Source organism: Sus scrofa, chromosome 13 (genome assembly GCF_054392235.1).
Source record: "Sus scrofa isolate SSC_HxYL_T2T_F1_AM1 chromosome 13, Sscrofa_HxYL_maternal_Yorkshire_Landrace_v2.0, whole genome shotgun sequence".
NCBI lineage: Eukaryota > Metazoa > Chordata > Mammalia > Artiodactyla > Suidae > Sus > Sus scrofa.
Window position 1 is genome coordinate 37,950,516 of NC_139395.1, and position 16,950 is coordinate 37,967,465.

Here is a 16,950-nt window from a genome sequence, read left to right on the forward strand (position 1 = left end):
GGCCCTTGGGGGAGAAAAGGACGCCTGAGAATCTGAGCTATGGAATGGGCAGCTTTAGGAGGTCGCGAGTTCCCCTTACTGATGGTTGCTGGAATGGTTGGGAGGGACTGAAGGAGGCTGGACTGGGCGACCGCAGAATCTGGGGTTCTAAGATTGGGCAACAGCTGCAGTCAAGAAAAGCTAGAAATCCTTCCTCGAATCCTTCTTTCTTGAGGGCCTCCTCATTGATACTTATGGACAATCCAGATTTTATACTTGAACCAACCAAGTAAAAGGATACTTTAAAAATAAGCACTGGTGGAGTTCCCACTGTGGCGCAGCAGGATTGGTGGCACCTCTGCGGCACCAGGATGCAGGTTCAATCCTTGGCCCAGCGCAGTGGGTTAAAGGATCCAGCATGGCTGCAGCTGTGGCGTAGGTCACAACTGCGGTTTGTTTGGATCTGATCCCTGGCCTAGGAACTTGATATGCCACAGGGCAGCCAAAAAAGGGGAGGGGGGGGGGAAGCACTAGGCAAGCCTTTTTGAAAACCTGTTAGACAGCATCTGCTAAAGTTGCACACACACCCACCCAGCAACTTCATCTCTGGGTGGATGCATGACAGAGACGTGTACACGTGTTCACTAAAGACATGCAGGAGGACACCCACACTGGCCACACGCTAGAAACAGCCCAGTGCCCGTTGATGGCAAGATAAATTTGTTGTGGGATGTTCAGGCCACATGATTCTACACAGAAGTGAAGATGAATGAGCCTCAACCACAAGAAGCAAACGGAGTGAATCTCACAGAAACACTAAGCAAAGGAAGGCAAATCTGAAAGTATGGGTGGCAGATTCCATGTGCCTCAAATTCAAAAGCAAAGTTCTCTGCTGTTGTTGGCAGTCAGGATAGTTGGCAGTTCCCTTTCGGGGGCCTGGAGGGTCTCTGGGGTGCTGGTGAGGGTTACACAGCTGTGTTGAGTTGTAAAATGTATTGAGCTATCAGCTTGTGGTACATATGTACATTTTTCAAGGTGTTTGTTACAGTTCAGCAATTTTTTTTTTTTTGGTCTTCTTTTTTTTTAAGGGCCATACCCGTGGCATATGGAGGTTCCCAGGCTAGGGGGCAAATTGGAGCTGTAGCTGCTGGCCTATGCCAGAGCCACAGCAACACAGGATCTGAGCCGCGTCTGTGACCTACACCACAGCTCATGGCAACATCAGATCCTTAACCCACTGAGCAAAGCCAGGGATTGAACCCACATCCTCATGGATACTAGTTGGGTTCATTAACCACTGAGCAATTATGGGAGCTCCAGCAAATTTTTAAAAGTAGAATGAACTATAAACAGTCCCACTCCTCTCCATCCCGCCACCCAAAGTGTAAAAAGAAATTCCCCAAGAGCTTCCAAGCTCCCTGAGAGGTAAGCCTGGGTGAGCAGGGCAGGTATGCTGCTGAGGAGGGTGTGAGTGCCTGGCAGGAAGGTTCTCAGGTCATTGTCATCAGGAGGGGCCACTTCAGGGGGCTGTCCTCACCAGCCCAGTGTGGGGGGGAGAGGAATTCCTGGACTGGGGTGGGGGGCAGCTAGTGTAACCCTGTCTTCATTCTCAGCCTCTAAAGCGATTCTTACACAAAACAGCATAAAGATACTTATCCTCTTAGCAGTTTAAGAAAAGAATCAAACCTGTCCTGCCAGCTCTGCTGAGTTTCTCTCAAACAAGATCATGTGAATGAACGCATTTGAACCCCAAAAGGTCTGCACAAATGGGAGGCATCATTCTCCTGGCTGCTGTGTGGACTGACTTCCTTGCATTTCATTCTAGAACAGTCATAGTCTCATTTTTGGAGTTCCCTGGTGATGCAGCAGGTTAAGGATCCAGCATTGTCACTGCAGCTTCCTGGGTCACTACTGTGGTATGGGTTCAGTCCCTGGCCCAGAAACTTCCACATGCTACAGGTGCAGCCCCTGCCCCCCAAAATCTTATTTTAATAACATCTAGGAAGAATAAAAAGACATTTGAAGTAAGATTAATGATAGTAATAGCTAACATTTATTGAGTGCCTACTGTGTGCCCATCCTGTCCAAGCATTTTATTATTTTTATCTATTTATTTTTTTTATGGATACTGAACTTATTTTCATTTCACTGTTTGGGCTTGAGAGAAGGAGACAGAAAAAAGTAAAGAGACGCAAAAGTGCCTGCACAGAGATCAGCAGTGAAACACGATTGAAGTGGTTCTGCTGCCCCTGCTTCCCCGTTGCTCCATCCGCTCTCCCCTCTGGGGCTCAGGCTCCACATCCTGGCTGTGTGCCCTTGGGCACGCTGGGCCTGCATCTCCCTTCCTGAGGATTGCTTGGTGGGATTCCTAAGCACAGACCAACTCTTGCCTTTCAGGCTGACCTCTTGATGTGACCTCCTCTTTTTCTTCTGGAGTAGGATATCTTTTTTTAAGGTTTCCAGTCCATTTGAAGATTGGAAGGTGGAGATTGCTCAGCCTTTAGTTGTGAATTTTGTTGTTTTTAGGAGAGAGGTTGAGCTCTTTCTATTCCGCCATCTTCCAAGCACTTTATTATTAACAACAGTGTCGCAGGTCTTGTGGCTCAGCGGTAAAGAATCCAACTCTTATCCGTGAGAACTTAAGGGCTCATTCTAGAATGCAATTTATTTACATTTCTTTGCATTTACAAATTAAATAAAAATATCTTTTTGTTTGTGTCTTCAGCTATCTCTCATTGTTCTTTCTTGACCATCTATCTCCATTTTAACCCAAAGTGGAACTATATGTCTTTTACTAGATTGTGGTTTATGTTTTATTGTAAAAGATTTCTTGCATCCAATAGAATATATGCTTCATAAATGATAAAACATTAAATAAATGAAAGACTTGTTCACTGAGCGTTCTGGTTAAGCAATAGAACTTTGCTAGAACCTTAGAACTGTCCTGTGTACCCTCCTCAGTTGCCTCCGCAAGAGATGGGTGAGGCAGCAACCCCACAAGCAAATTACGTGTGAGCAGCCTGCATGGACACAGCTGGGTTTGGATCCCCGCCCTCCACCTGGTCCTGTGTGACAAGCAAGAGGTGTTGGCCAGACACTCGTCCTCGCTGGCTGCAGAACTCTGGAAAACAGCCTATTCTGCCTTGGGGGAATTGTCACAGCCTTTTTTTTTTTTTTTTCCTTCCTTTATCCTTGCAGTGCCTAAGACAAAGATTTTGGCCACTGGAGGGGCATCTCATAACAAAGACATCTTACAGGTGAGTTCTGGTAGCAGGCTTTGCATGAGGGCCTTTTCTAATCTGAAACTTTTAAGAGCCAGACACTGAGCAGTAAGGGCCGCCTGTATTCCCACTCCTACAGAGATGGGGAGCTTATAGCTCATTCTGTCCTGGGAAGCTAGCTTTATGGCTTGACAGCTCACATGGCAAGCAGGTTCTATCTTACACTGAGGTGAAATCCACTGCCCTGTACAGCTCCACTCTCTGATACCAGCACTGGCCTTTGGAGTCACCCAGAAGGTGCCCATCCTTCATGGCAAACCTTCTGACCTCTAATGCCAGTGTTCTTGTCTTCTTCAAGGTTTCTCCCGTCCAGTTTAAACATCTCTGATTTTCCCAACCATTCCCCTTGTAATCCAGTTGCCAGACTTTGTCACTGTCTTTCTAGTCCTTCATTGTGCTGGAAATATATGACCAAAAGTGGAATCACCCTGCAGATACCTGACAATCAGGCTGTCACATCGTGGGGTTGTCAGTGTCTTATTGGGACATTGAGCATTTTTGGTTGTAGCCTGACGTGTAATATTCTTTGAGGTAAGATTCTCTAGAAGCAGAGAGAGTGCTCCCAGGAGAAATGGAGTGAGGGGTGCAGGTAGAGGAGGAGAAGATGGTTAAGCAGGGATGTGCTTTTGGCTGGAGTCAGCTTCAGCTCCACCCCCTGGGGAGATATGGTACGTGAACTGTGCCACAGACAGGGTTCCACCTTGGCTAAGGAGGCCAGCTGGCTACCCCAGGGAGAGCTCTATGAGAGGCAGCCAAGAGCAGTTCTTTTGAGGAGGAGGGACAGCTGTGAGCCATTAGCAGTCAGTACTCAGCATCCGGATGAGGGTGCACGCTAGTCCAGTAAGGGGATCCAGGCAGGGCATCAGCAGTATTTCAGGTCCGCAAAGACCCCCCCAACCCAGGTCTTGTCTACGGAAGCTCCTCTTAGCACAAGTCTCTATTCTAAATTTATGCAATTTGTTTTTGGGACCTACATAGGAAACTTGATCCCTATAAAACATGCCCTTGTCAGTTTGGGTTTGTTTGGATTTGTTAATATTAGTCATACCTGACTGTCTCCACCTTGATGGTTTGCTCAGCGTACTTTCTAAATCTTCCTCCTCATGTTTGAAAAATGGGTAAATAGTGCAGGGACAACCCAGAGACCTGTGGCCCTCCACTAGAGACTTCTCCCAAGTTGTCCTGACACCAGGGCGGAATGGCCTAGTGTACCTCCTTTAAAGCAGTAGAGGTGGGATGGAAGGTATCAGAAGACGTAAGAGAAATGAAAACCTGGAAAATGTGTATCAGTGTCTGTGTTCCCTCCAAGGAATGATTTCACTGCAGTAAGAATCTGTGTCCTTTCCAGGTGCTTGCAGATGTGTTTGGTGCCCCAGTGTATGTCATAGACACTGCCAACTCAGCCTGTGTGGGCTCTGCTTACCGAGCTTTCCATGGTAGGTTGATGGATGGGGGCAGATGCCTGTGGAAGTGGTTAGGGCACTGGCTGGCTGGGCTGAGGTCTATGGAAGGGGGAGATTGGGATGTTCCCAGTCTTTGGAGCCTTTAGCTTCATTTTTTCTGCCTTCCCAGCAGGGAAGAGCCAACCCAAACCCTCTATTCCTTTGTTCTCTAATTGGGAGAGGCAGGGTCCTAACGAAACGAGGCCTGTTGTTGAGAGTCAGGCTCAGCACAGGGACGTTGGTTGAAGATTTAGGGCATACTTGAAGGCATGCAGGCATGGGTTTAGACAGCTGGTAGGCAAGAGAAGTTGATAAAATCCAGGGCCGTATTTTCAGCAAGAGCAGGAAGTTGAGACGGAAGGTGAAGGTTTCAGAACCAAACGGTCCAGGACCCTGGACAGCTCCTTGGGGGTGGGGCATGGCTCTGATGGAGGCCTGGCTGAAAGGCCTGATAATGAAGGAATCTCTCTCATCTAAGTAAGTTATGGCAAGAGCAGCACATGCCCACAAGGCATTCTTCCACCCCTGTGGTCAATTTGCCCTGTGTTCTGCCTACCCAGGCTCCTCCCCTAGGCACCCATGTACCTCAAGGACTTTGTCCTTTCCCTATAGCAGTTCCATTCTTCACGCATTTATCCTTTTTTTTTTTTTTTGCCTTTTAGGGCCGCACACATGGCATATGAAAATTCCCAGGCTAGGGGTCGAATCAGAGCTGCAGCTGCCAGCCTACAGCACAGCCACAGCAATGCCGGATCCAACCCCAATCCGTGACCCACACCACAGCTCATTGCAATGCCAGATCCTTAACCCACTGAGCAAGGCAATGCCAGATCCTTAACCCACTGAGCGAAGCCAGGGATCAAACCTGCATCCTCATGGATCCTAGTTGGGTTCATTACCACTGAGCCACCATGGGAATTCCACGTAGCCTTCTCTCAATAATCAACTTCTTACTCTTTCATTTCCCTCTCTATCCATCTTACCCCACCTTGTGCCACTTCCTGTATCAAGATCATGGGGCAATTTATTTCTAGACTTGTATTTTTAATCAAGTGTTACACTATGCTGGCTCTTATTTGCACTTGCACATGGGTTAGTCTTTCTTTTCTTTAACTCCCTGCAGTTGCACTTTCCTTCTTCCTTTCTATCCTAGTTTTGTTGGAGTATACAGCCTGAATACAACTTTCTGAGGGCTTGCATGTCCAGCAAGGGCTTTGTTCCACCCTCCCAAAGAATGCTACCCTGCTGGACAGAGGATTCCAAGTTTAAAATATTTTCCTCAGAACTTTGAAAACACTGTTCCGTAAGCTTCCAGCCTTCAGTGTTGCCCATGAGAAGTCTGGGGTCCACGCTCTACTCCTCCTTCTGCCAAAGCAGGAAAGAAACCACTGCTTGCTGCACGGTCTTTTTTCCTTGTTTTTCCTTTTCTGTGCCTATTTAGTTACCAACGTTACCTGGGGTACTGCCCTGCTCTGCCTTCCAAAACCAAAGCCTGAGCTAAGTCCTAGCACACCAGTTCCCCCTTTACACGGACATCCATTCTCTCCACTTGGGTCCAAGGGTGAAAGCCAGTCACACAAAGCCAGTCTGTGAGTGAATGGAGGGGGACCAGTCTTTCGAGTAGTCTCTGCTGGCCACCCCACCACCCACTGCCCCCTCATCCATACAGCCCCGGGCAGGCTACTCCAGCATTCAGAGAGAAAGCCAGGCCTCACATCTTCAGTGGGCTCTCCTCCCCTCTTGGTGGTCTCAGGCTTCTTTTCAGTCCCTAAATTGCCTGGAAATTCCTTACTATTTCTTGCCCATCTGTGGCAGCCTTCCCTCTTTTCCCTCCCTGCCCTTCCTTTGCTTGCTGAGTATTTATTGAGTGCCTCCTGGATGTGGGTGGTGTGCTTGGCACTAGGGCTCCAATGGAGACCCAATCATGGCCTCTCAGAGCTTCCAGCTCCATAAGGGAGGGACCTAAACCAAGTCTGTGGCAGAAATGGTGAGACGTGTGCCCTAAGGGAAGTGGATGGTGCTGAGGGGGTGGAAGGGTGGAAAGGATATTCTTAGTGGCAACTTCTCCAAGAAGAGGGGAGAGAGGAACATTCCACACAGTGAAAAGGCTCTACGGCAGAAGGAGGTGAAAGAAGCTGGGGTGGCTGGAGCTCAGGGAGCAGTGAGGGGGGTGGAGCCACGTGAGGGAAGAGAGGCTGGTGGACCCTCCCCTGTGTCATAGGTGGTGGGAGTGGGGACGGGGGTGAGGAAGGGAGCTGCCTCCTGACATGCACTTTAGGCAAATTAGGCCCTGCAGAGAAGAGGCCTGCACTTGAAACTTTTCTCTTTCTCTCTTTTTTAAAAAATGGTTATAGTGGGAGTTCCCATTGTGGCGTAGCAGAAACGAATCTGACTAGGAACCATGAGGTTGCAGGTTCAATCCCTGGCCTTGCTCAGTGGGTTAAGGGTCCAGTGTTGCCATGAGCTGTGGTGTAGGTCGAAGACGCAGCTTGGATCCTGGGTTGCTGTGGCTGTGGCCAGCAGCAAAGGCTCTGATTCAACCTCTAGCCTGGGAATCTCCATATGCCTCAGGTGGGTCCCTAAGAAGCAAAAAAATGAAAAAAAAATAAATTTATATGATATAAAAATCACCCAGACTTAAGTATGCAATCTAAGTGTGATTTTCAGTAAATTTCCCGAGTCGTACAGCTGTCACCATAATCTGGTTTTAGAACACCTTATCACTCCAGAGATAAAATGCTATTTGCGGGTAACACCTTCCCTTGCATCATGCATTGATGTGAAATGAGCTTTCCCTTCCAGGCCTTGCAGCTGGAACCAACATGCCCTTCTCAGAGGTTGTGAAGCTAGCCCCAAATCCCAGATTAGCTGCTACCCCAACCCCGGGAGCTTTTCAGGTAAGAGACCATCAGAATTTATTTGTGGCATTTGTGTTATGAAAACCCAACTAGGTTCTTTTTTCCAAAAGGTAAGTTTTTCTTGTCATCTATATTACAGTTGATGTGTTCAATTAAAAGTATAATCCTACATTTTTTTCCCCTTTATTTGGCCACACCCACAGCTTATGGAAGTTCCTGGGCCAGGGATTGAGTCCGAGCCACAGCTGCAGCCTACACCACAGGCTGCAGCAATGCCAAACACTTAACTCACTGTACCAGGCTGGGAATCAAACCCAAGCTGCCATAGAGATAATGCCAGATCTTCACCTTGCTGTGCCACAGCGGGAACTCCTTCTTTGGTCTTTTTAGGATGCACCCTTGGCATATGAAAGTTCCCAGGCTAGGAGTCCAATAAGAGGTCTGTCAGCCTACACCACAGCCACAGCAACACCAGATCCTTAACCCACTGAGTGGGGCCAGGGATCAAACCCTCATCCTCATGGATTCTAGTCAGGTTTGTTACCACTGAGCAACAACGGAATCACCCTTTTTTTTTTTTTTTTTTTTTTTTAATTGTGAAGGAAACAGAGTGAAAGAAGCCAGGTTGTCAAGATTCAGAGACCCTGATGATCTTATAGCCCCAGGGGTCAGATGGCTCCTCAGGGTCTGCCCTTCTAGTTTACTGGGTTCAGAAGACACTGAAAGGCTCTGTCACTTAAGTAGAAGACATGCTGGGTTTCTACCATTCAAATCTGAAGTCTGGATCCAAGACAGCTATGTGGTCATTCAGGCCAGGAAATCTCTATGAAGGCAGACCCCACTTGTTACAGGTTGGGTTCTCCAGAATACAAACTCTGAGATGTCAATGAAGATGCAGGAGATTTTCTACGGGGTGCTTTTGGGAGCTGCATCTGTAGAAGGGAAAAGGAAGATCTCAGTGGAGCCCTCAGCAGTCCCACAGGAGGTTCTGAAGCTGGGATGACTCTTTATACCCCATGTCATTCAGTCATTGTGTGCAGGCCACCCCAGGATAGAATAAGGCAGCTCTCTATAGCCAGAGCAATACCCAAAGGGGGCTGTCAGCTGAAGCCTGGGAGGATAAGTTCTCCATTCCTGCAGGACAGTCTGGGTGGCATGCTGTAGCATCCACTGCACCACTGCTCCAATTGGCAGAAGGTTCTTGCAGCCTAGGAGCAAGGGCAACACAGACTTTATTACTTATTATTATTTATTATACAGGCGTTATTACTCACGGTACAACAGGCAGCATAAGCTTCAGGCTTGCCTCAGTTTTCCTTGGCCCTGAAGTGCCATTGGCTGGTGCAGCATGAACCCAGTGGGTGCTGTACACACATTGTGTCTGCGTCGCAACTGAAGAACCCTGTGCTTAGGAAACCCCAGCATTATAAAGGAGCTGCAAGCAAACCTGTCTGACCTTTGCCCCCAAAGGAGACATTATCTTTATTATCCTGGTCAAGAAACACATTTTCTCTCTAACTTCCAAGGCTGTTTGCTATACAAACACCCTTGAAAAGATAGTCTGGAACAAAAGCTGTCACGAGACTATGGAAGCAGCCTGGAGAATTGTCCTGCAGCCTGTCTTGAACGTAGGTGACTAGATAACCCACTCACATGCCCAGGCTACTATTATTTTCTGTTGTGTGTCCTTCTGTTTGAGGCAGCTCAATGCAGTAGGAAAATCCTTCATTGAGATAAAGGGCCTTTGAGTTCTGATTCTGGTTGTGCCTCTCCGTCACCATATGACCTTCATGTAATCTTGAGCAGCACTCCTCATCTCCAAACCTCTGTTTCTTCCTTAGGAACATCATGAGAGCCACATATGTCATTTAAATTTTTTAGTGGCCTCATTAAAAAAAAAAAAAGTAAATGAATGACTAGTAATTTATATATTATTATTTAATCCAACATGTCCAAAAAATTGTCATTTCAGCATGGAACCGATAAGAAAAATTGCTAGGGTGATGCTTTTACTTTTTTTGGATGAAGCTTTGAAATCAAGTGTGCATTTTATACTTATCGCACCAGTCACATTGCAAGTGCTCAAAGAAAGCCACATATGTCTGTGGCTACCATATTGGATAATGTCACTCTGGATGTGCTCCAGATGACCAGAGAATGTTTGGAGCTGCTTCTAATGTCATGTCCCCCCACAACAGTATTCATAGGCAGTAATCAGAGAGTGGCCTTGGGCACAGAGTCTCCTCACACACTCTTACTTATCAGAGAGAAACATATTGGTCTGTTGCCCTCAACTCCCCCAGCCAAATACCACTTGGTTGAAAGGTGAGCCTTGGCTGTAATAAAGGCTGGGGTAGTGTCTGGGTCTTTCATCCTCTCTAGGAGGGGCCAGCAAGAAGAAGGTAGTTTATAAACAAAGCTTTAGGGCAGCAAACAGCTGCACCTGCCGCATCACAGGTGGCAAATACTCAGGCTGGGTACTGCCACTCTCCCTGGCTTGCCCATGACCACAGTCACTAATAGTGCATGGGACTCTACCAAAGTCCAAGTGTAACTACTGTCTATAAAATAAATAACCGTGAGTTCCCATTGTGGTGCAGTGGAAATGAATCCTGCTAGTATCCATGAAGAAGCAGGTATGATCCCTGGCCTTGCCAGTGGGTTAAAGATCTGGTGTTCACAGATGCAGCTCCCAGAAGTGCTGTGGTATAGGTTGCAGATTCGGCTCAAATCCTGCATTGTGGCTGTGGTGTAGGTCAGCAGCTGCGGCTCTGATTTGACCCCTAGCCTGGGAACTTCCATATGCTGCAGGCATGGCCCTAAAAAGCAAAAAAAAAAAAAAATTAAAATTAAGAGGTTATAAAAATTATCTATAAAAAATAAATAACGGACAAGGACCTACTATATAGCACAGGGAACTATATATTTTGTAATAACCTACAAGGGAAAAGAACCTGGAAAATAATATGAATGAATATATATATATATATATATATATACACATATGTATATATGCATATATATGTATGTATATGTCAGTTTATATATATATATAAAAAACCGAACTGTCGTGCTTACACCTGAAACTAAGAAACTAACATGATACTGTAAATCAACTATACTCCAATTAAACTTAAAAAACAAGTGTAACCTTGGGATCCTTTTCAACCCCAAGTTGCAAGCAGTGACAGTCTATGATTGTTGGCATAAGTGACCTATTTGAGTACTGAATTGTAAACACCTTTAGAGGGGGGAAACATCCTCTGTTTTATTTCTGTGGTACCTCTGTGTACTCAAAACAGTAACAGTGTTTTTTCTTAGGCTCAGCTGAATGTTACAGTTTCCTCCTTGGAGAGGAAATCAGAGCTCCCCACAGCATTCAGAAGTTCCTGGGCCAGGGACTGAACCAAAGCTGCAGCAGTGGCAGTATTGGATCCTTTTTTTTTTTTTTTTTTTTTTTTTGGTCTTTTTGCCATTTCTTGGGCTGCTCCCACGGCATATGGAGGTTCCCAGGCTAGGGGTTGAATCGGAGCTGTAGTCACCGGCCTACGCCAGAGCCACAGCAACACTCGATCCAAGCCGCGTCTGCAACCTACACCACAGCTCACGGCAACGCCGGATCGTCAACCCACTGAGCAAGGGCAGGAACCGAACCCGCAACCTCATGGTTCCTAGTCGGATTCATTAACCACTGCGCCACGACGGGAACTCCAGTATTGGATCCTTAACCCCGTGGACCATCAGGGAAATCCCTTTCTGTTCCTTTTTCCCTTACTGGTTTTTTTGGTTTGGGTTTTACTACACAGCACACTGAGTATATCATTTTGTAGCCCTCTTCTTTGAAAATTCTACATTACAACATATGTATTTTATTCTTAAAAGTGTATAACGTGTTATTTTTAGTAACTATATAATAAGCAATCTGGCTAATGAGCCATATTTTCTTGAGCATTTTCCATGTCTGAGAGCAGTTGCTTCTAGTTTTTCCAGTTTTTATAATGAAACTTATGTGGCTAAAGGGTTAACCAAACCTTTCCCGAGTCTACCTGAAAATTTGACGTTTTGTTAATGTTCTTGCTCTGCTTCCTTTGAGACTTAATAAAACTGGAGTGTCAACAGTGTTACTAGGCAACATGGCTTATGTAAAAATGGCCATGCATTGGGAAACTGCATCTTCCGGCGGGGGGGGGGAAGAACCATAAATACCTGATGGGAAGTCCTACTTAGGGCTCCCTAAGCACAGTGACTTCTTGTGGGCATGTCTCTTGCCTTTGGAATTGTTACAAGAGATACTTCTGTGGGGTGGAAGTTTTCCCTTACTGGTCAGAGTGGTTTTGCCCCTATAAGATGTGGATTTCGTCTCCTTGCACCTGAGCTCTAACCTGAGGTGTGGAAAGCAGGGAGAGGAGAAGCCAGGGAGGCAAAAGACCCTTTCCAGGACACCCGTGCAAACTGTTCATGTTTCTCCAGTGTAGCCCTTTGAGGGCTAAGGTATGGTCTTAGGAGTCTAATTGTTTGGTGGTGTCTAGGAAGACCCTCGGTGGGCCTAGCACCCTACACTTAGGATTCTGTCCTTAGGAGAGCTTTGCAGAAGTGGCATTACCTGGTCAGAGGCTATGGGCATTTTCAAGCCCCTTAATACAGATGTAAAGTTGAGTTGATTTCCCATCAACTTCTACCAAGTATGCAATGAGACAGCCATTTCCAGGTACCTTCATCAAAATTTTTAGAATTTTTTGCAGATTTGAAAGCAAAAATTGACAATTTCTTGTCATAGTTTGCATTTTTTTAAAAAATCTTGGGAGTTCCCGTTGTGGTACAGCAGAAACGAATCCGACTAGGAACCATGAGGTTGCCGGTTCCATCTCTGGCCTCCTCAGGGGGTTAAGGATCCCGTGTTGCCGTGAGCTGTGGCATAGTTTGCACACTCAACTCGGATCCCGAGTTGCTGTGGCTCTGGCATAGGCTGGTGGCTACAGCTCCAACTGGACCCCTAGCCTGGGAACCTCCATATGCCGCGGAAGTGGCCCTAGAAAAGGCAAAAAGACAAAAAAAAAAAAAAATTAAATTGCAACCTCAAAGAGATAGAAGAGGCACCTTCCCTTCCCCATGCTAAACTGCTCTTTCTACCTCTCCAGGTCTACGAGGCCCTCCTCCAGCGGTATGCTGTGCTTGAGCAGAGAGTCCTGACCCAGACCCGGAGGCCTTCTGAATGAATGCTGCAGGCCCAGGTTCATTGATTCTGCTTGGAGACATGGCTCAGGAAAGCAGGGATCCTCTTCCCTGTTGCAAGCAGCTCTGCCTGCCCACCTGACTCCTTGCAGTGCTCCAGCCTTACCTAGGAGCAACTTCAAGCCCACCTTAGCACACCATTCCTCAACATAGATGGGTGGCTTGTGTTCCTGTGCCCTTGTGCCTGGGGCAGGAAAGCATCTCTCTTTTTCTGTCTTTTATCCCAGGAGGCAAGATAACACTGAGCTTGTGATATGTCTAATAAAACTGTGACTTGTTCCCATTCAGGACCTAAATCAGCAGAATGAGGGAGACAAAGCAAAATGAATAGATTCTTTCCTCTTTATTCACCATTTTTTAGGATAATGAGTCAATTCCTCAGCATCCTCTAACAGCAACTTGATTTTTAGTATCAGTATGATACATTCAACATACTTATGTCTTACTCTGTTGCACTAATTATTCTTATCCTTGTCTTCTTTCTGATAGGTGGCATCTCCAACTGTCCTCCTGCTTTCCTGATCTATCATTAGTTCTTTCTTATTTACTGATACTTCTGCTGCGTCTACTCCTTAATTATTGCTGGGCCCCAAATCTCTGTTCTCATTCCTCTCTCCCTCTGATGCTCTCCTCTCTTGTTGGACAATTTCATCTATTCTTGGGCTTCAACTGCCTCTTATTTACTACTAACGCTGGGCTCTGTGTTTCCAACCAGAACTCTTCTTGGAGTCTGCCAGCGTCCTCGTAGGGGTACTGCATACTCTGCTTATCTTCCCTTGCTCTTCTCCAAACCTCCTCCTCCAGAGTTCCTGTTTCAGTGAATTAGTACCACCATCCACCCATCCATTCACTCAGGAACCCACCCACTTCAAATCGGTCACTAAGTGATTGTGGTTATTTCTTTGGTAGCTCCTAGAACAGTTCCTTTCTATCCATCCTCTTTTTACTTTTAGACCCTTTTATTCCTTGATCAAATTATTCCAAAGGCCTCTATAGGAAGCCTTCTGTGATATGCCTCCTGCAAAATCTTCCAGACTTCTTTTTCTTTCTTTCTTTCTTTCTTTCTTTCTTTCTTTCTTTCTTTCTTTCTTTCTTTCTTTCTTTCTTTCTTTCTTTCTTTCTTTTTTTTTTTTTAGGGTTGCACCTGTGGGATATGGAGGTTCCCAGGCTAGGGTCCAATCAGGCCTACAGCTGCCAGCCTGTGCCACAGCCACAGCAACATCAGATCGGAACCATGTCTACAACTGACACCACAGCTCACGACAATGCCGGATCCTTAACCTACCGAGCAAGGCCAGGGATCAAACCCACAACCTCATGGTTCCTAGTCTGATTCATTTCCACTGCACTGTAACGGGAACTCCCCAAATCCTCCAGATTTTTCTTCTGCCACAAGCCTGTACCTCAGCTGGGACTTCAGTTAAATCAAACTACTTGTGGTCTCACCTGGAGTAGGAAAATGCTATGAACAGGTTTGAGACCCAGGGGATCAGAGCAGAGACTGGTGGGAAGTCAAGAGAAGGGGTTTAGAAAAGAGTGGAACCAGAGACATCACTTCTAAGAAAGTTGAATTTATCTTGAAAGGGAATGGTGTTCCTTGCAAGCTTGGTGCATGAAGGGAGAAAAGAACGCAAGGAGCTGAGGATGACAGCCTATCAACAGCAGGTCGGAGATTCAGAAGAAAATGGACAGCTCTCCCACTACCACCAGCACCACCTAGACATTACTCATTAAAGAAATTGTACATGATCGACCAAAGGGGTCTCTTCTATCAAGAAGCAGAGACAGCCACCATTCCATTCCCCATTTTACCCCTGCCCCCACGGAGTTGCCAGTTATTACAAGGAAATCTGGAGTTCCTCTTGTGGTGCAGTGGAAAATCTGACTAGTATCCTTGTGGATGTGGGTTTGATCCCTGACCTTGCTCAGTGGGTTAAGGATCTAGTGTTGCTGTGAGCAATGGTGTAGGTCACAGACATGGCTTGGATCCACAGCTCCAATTTGACCCCTAGAGTGGGAACCTCCATATGCCACGAGTACAGCCCTAAAAAGAAAGAAAAAAAAAAGGACATCAACATAAATAGAAAAAGGGACTTATCATCTATACAAATATGGGAAGAAAACATAGTGAGAATCATAGCTTTTCAAGGTGATGAAATAGTCCAAAATAAAAAGGAACAAAGAGAGTAAACTATAGCAACCCTCCAACGTGAACTTTAAAATAAAAACCAAGAGTGGATGTGAAAGAATACCACAGGTCAGAAATTCAGAAACTTAGAATGAAAATGAAAAAGCAGCAGACACATGTGAAAAGAGAACTGACCAAACATGGGAAAGAATTTAAAAAGATAAAATCACCATAGCTATGAAGACTAAATTACAACACATTCAAATGAAAATGGAAACGGAGTTTCCCTCCAGGCTCAGCAGAAATGAATCTGACTAGGATCCAAGAGGACTCAGGTTCGATCTCTGGCCTTGCTCAGAGGGTTAGGGATCTGGCGTTGCCATGAGCTGTGGTGTAGGTTGCAGTCACAGCTCAGATCCAGCGTTGCTATGGTTTTGGCGTAGACTGGCAGCTGTAGCTCCAATTTTACTCTAGCCTGGGATTTTAGGTGCGGGACTGAAAAAGAAGACAATAAATAAGAAAATAAGAACGACTGCAAGTACCTTAAAGCATATAGAAGAAAGGAATGAAAAAAAGTGAAGGGCAAAAACAACAAACTGGAAGAGCTGGAAAGGCCCAGGAAGAAAATATGACAGGCAAATGAAAACTAACACTGGTAAAATTGGAGCTCTTGCAGCCAAAAGATTAGACACTGGAAGAGAGTTAATATTTAAAACTACTTCAAGAGAAATTTCAGAAAACAAAAAACCTGTATCCGTATCTTGAAAGGGCCTACCTTGTTACAGGGAAAGTTGATCCAGAATGATAGATGGAGACATATTCTAGCAAACTATCATACTTTGAAGGTGAGGGGGAAATTCTCTAGACCAAGACCTAGTCTCTTACTAAGGACAGATCAGGTTGGCATCAAATTTCTCAAAAAGCAATTAGAAGTGGAGTAACATTTGGAGTTCCCATCATGGCCCCGTGGTTAACAAACCTGACTAGCATCCTTGAAGACTTGGGTTTGATCTCTGGCCTTGCTGTGTGGGTTAAGGATCTGGTGTGGCCATGAGCTGTGGTATAGGTTGCAGATGAGGCTCAGATCTGGCGTGGCTGTGGCTGTGGCGTAAGCCAGCAACTGTAGCTCTGATTGCACCCTAGCCTGGGAACCTCCATATGCCACCAGTATGGCCCTAAAAGACAAAAAAAAGACCAAAAAAAAAAGAAAAAAGTGGAGCAACATTTTCAAGAAACTCAAAGAGAAAATACCAACTGTTTCCTGTTCTGCTAAGCTGCCCTTTTAAGTATCAAGGATGTTGAACAATTTTTTTTTTTTTTTTAGAGTTGGTCATACAGCATATGGAAGTTCTCAGGCTAGGGGCCGAATCAGAGCTGCAGCCACTGGCCTATACCAAAGCAACACGAGATCCAAGCTGGGTGTGTGAGCTACACCACAGCTTATGGCAATGCCAGATCCTTAACCCACTGAGTGAGGACAGGGATCAAACCTTCATCCTCATGGATACTAGGCAGGTTTGTTTCCTCTGAGCCACAACAGGAACTCCTAACAAGTTTTTTTTAATTATGCAAGATCTCAGGAAATATTGTACTTAATCCCTTAGGATTCCACTAAAACAAGCTTCATCCAACCAGAAGATGATTGAGAAATGTTTAAGTTCTTATGTTTAAGTCTTTAAGCCATTTTGAGTTTATTTTTGTGTATGGTATGAGGGCATGTTCCAGTTTCATTGATTTACATGCAGAGGTCCAGTTTTCCCAGCAGCACCTGCTGAAAAGACTTTTTCCCATTTTATATTTTTGCATCCTTTGTGGAAGATTAATTGACTGCAGGTGTCTGGTTTTATTTCTGGGTTTTCTATTCTGTTCCATTGGTCTGTATGTCTGTTTTGGTACCAGTACCACACTGTCTTGATGACTGTCACTTTGTAATATTGTCTGAAGTCTGGGGGAGTTATGCCTCCTGCTTGGTTTTTGTTCCTCAGGATTGCTTTGGCAATTCTGGGTCTTTTATGGTTCCATATAAATTT

General features: G+C 45.7%; 1 protein-coding gene across 19 annotated transcripts in view; it reads left to right on the forward strand.

Moving 5' to 3' along the window:
* The window catches only part of XYLB (xylulokinase), a 50,806-nt gene extending 35,925 nt beyond the window's left edge, over window positions 1-14,881 (forward strand). For 15 of the 19 annotated variants that reach the window (XR_014822724.1, XR_014822722.1, XM_084987781.1 and 12 more), the window contains 4 exons: window positions 3,178-3,236; window positions 4,609-4,696; window positions 7,505-7,599; window positions 12,699-13,075. Coding sequence is in view for 15 of the 19 variants with exons in the window: in XM_084987781.1 (XP_084843907.1) it covers window positions 3,178-3,236; window positions 4,609-4,696; window positions 7,505-7,599; window positions 12,699-12,776 (320 nt within the window). In the remaining 4 variants the exon portion in view is untranslated. Of the gene's footprint in view, window positions 1-2,940; window positions 3,237-4,608; window positions 4,697-7,504; window positions 7,600-12,698; window positions 13,076-14,376 lie in introns of those variants that run through there. The other 4 variants (XR_014822721.1, XR_014822723.1, XM_021071669.2 and 1 more) reach the window with 3 other exon arrangements.
* The last annotated feature ends 2,069 nt before the right edge of the window (window positions 14,882-16,950 follow it).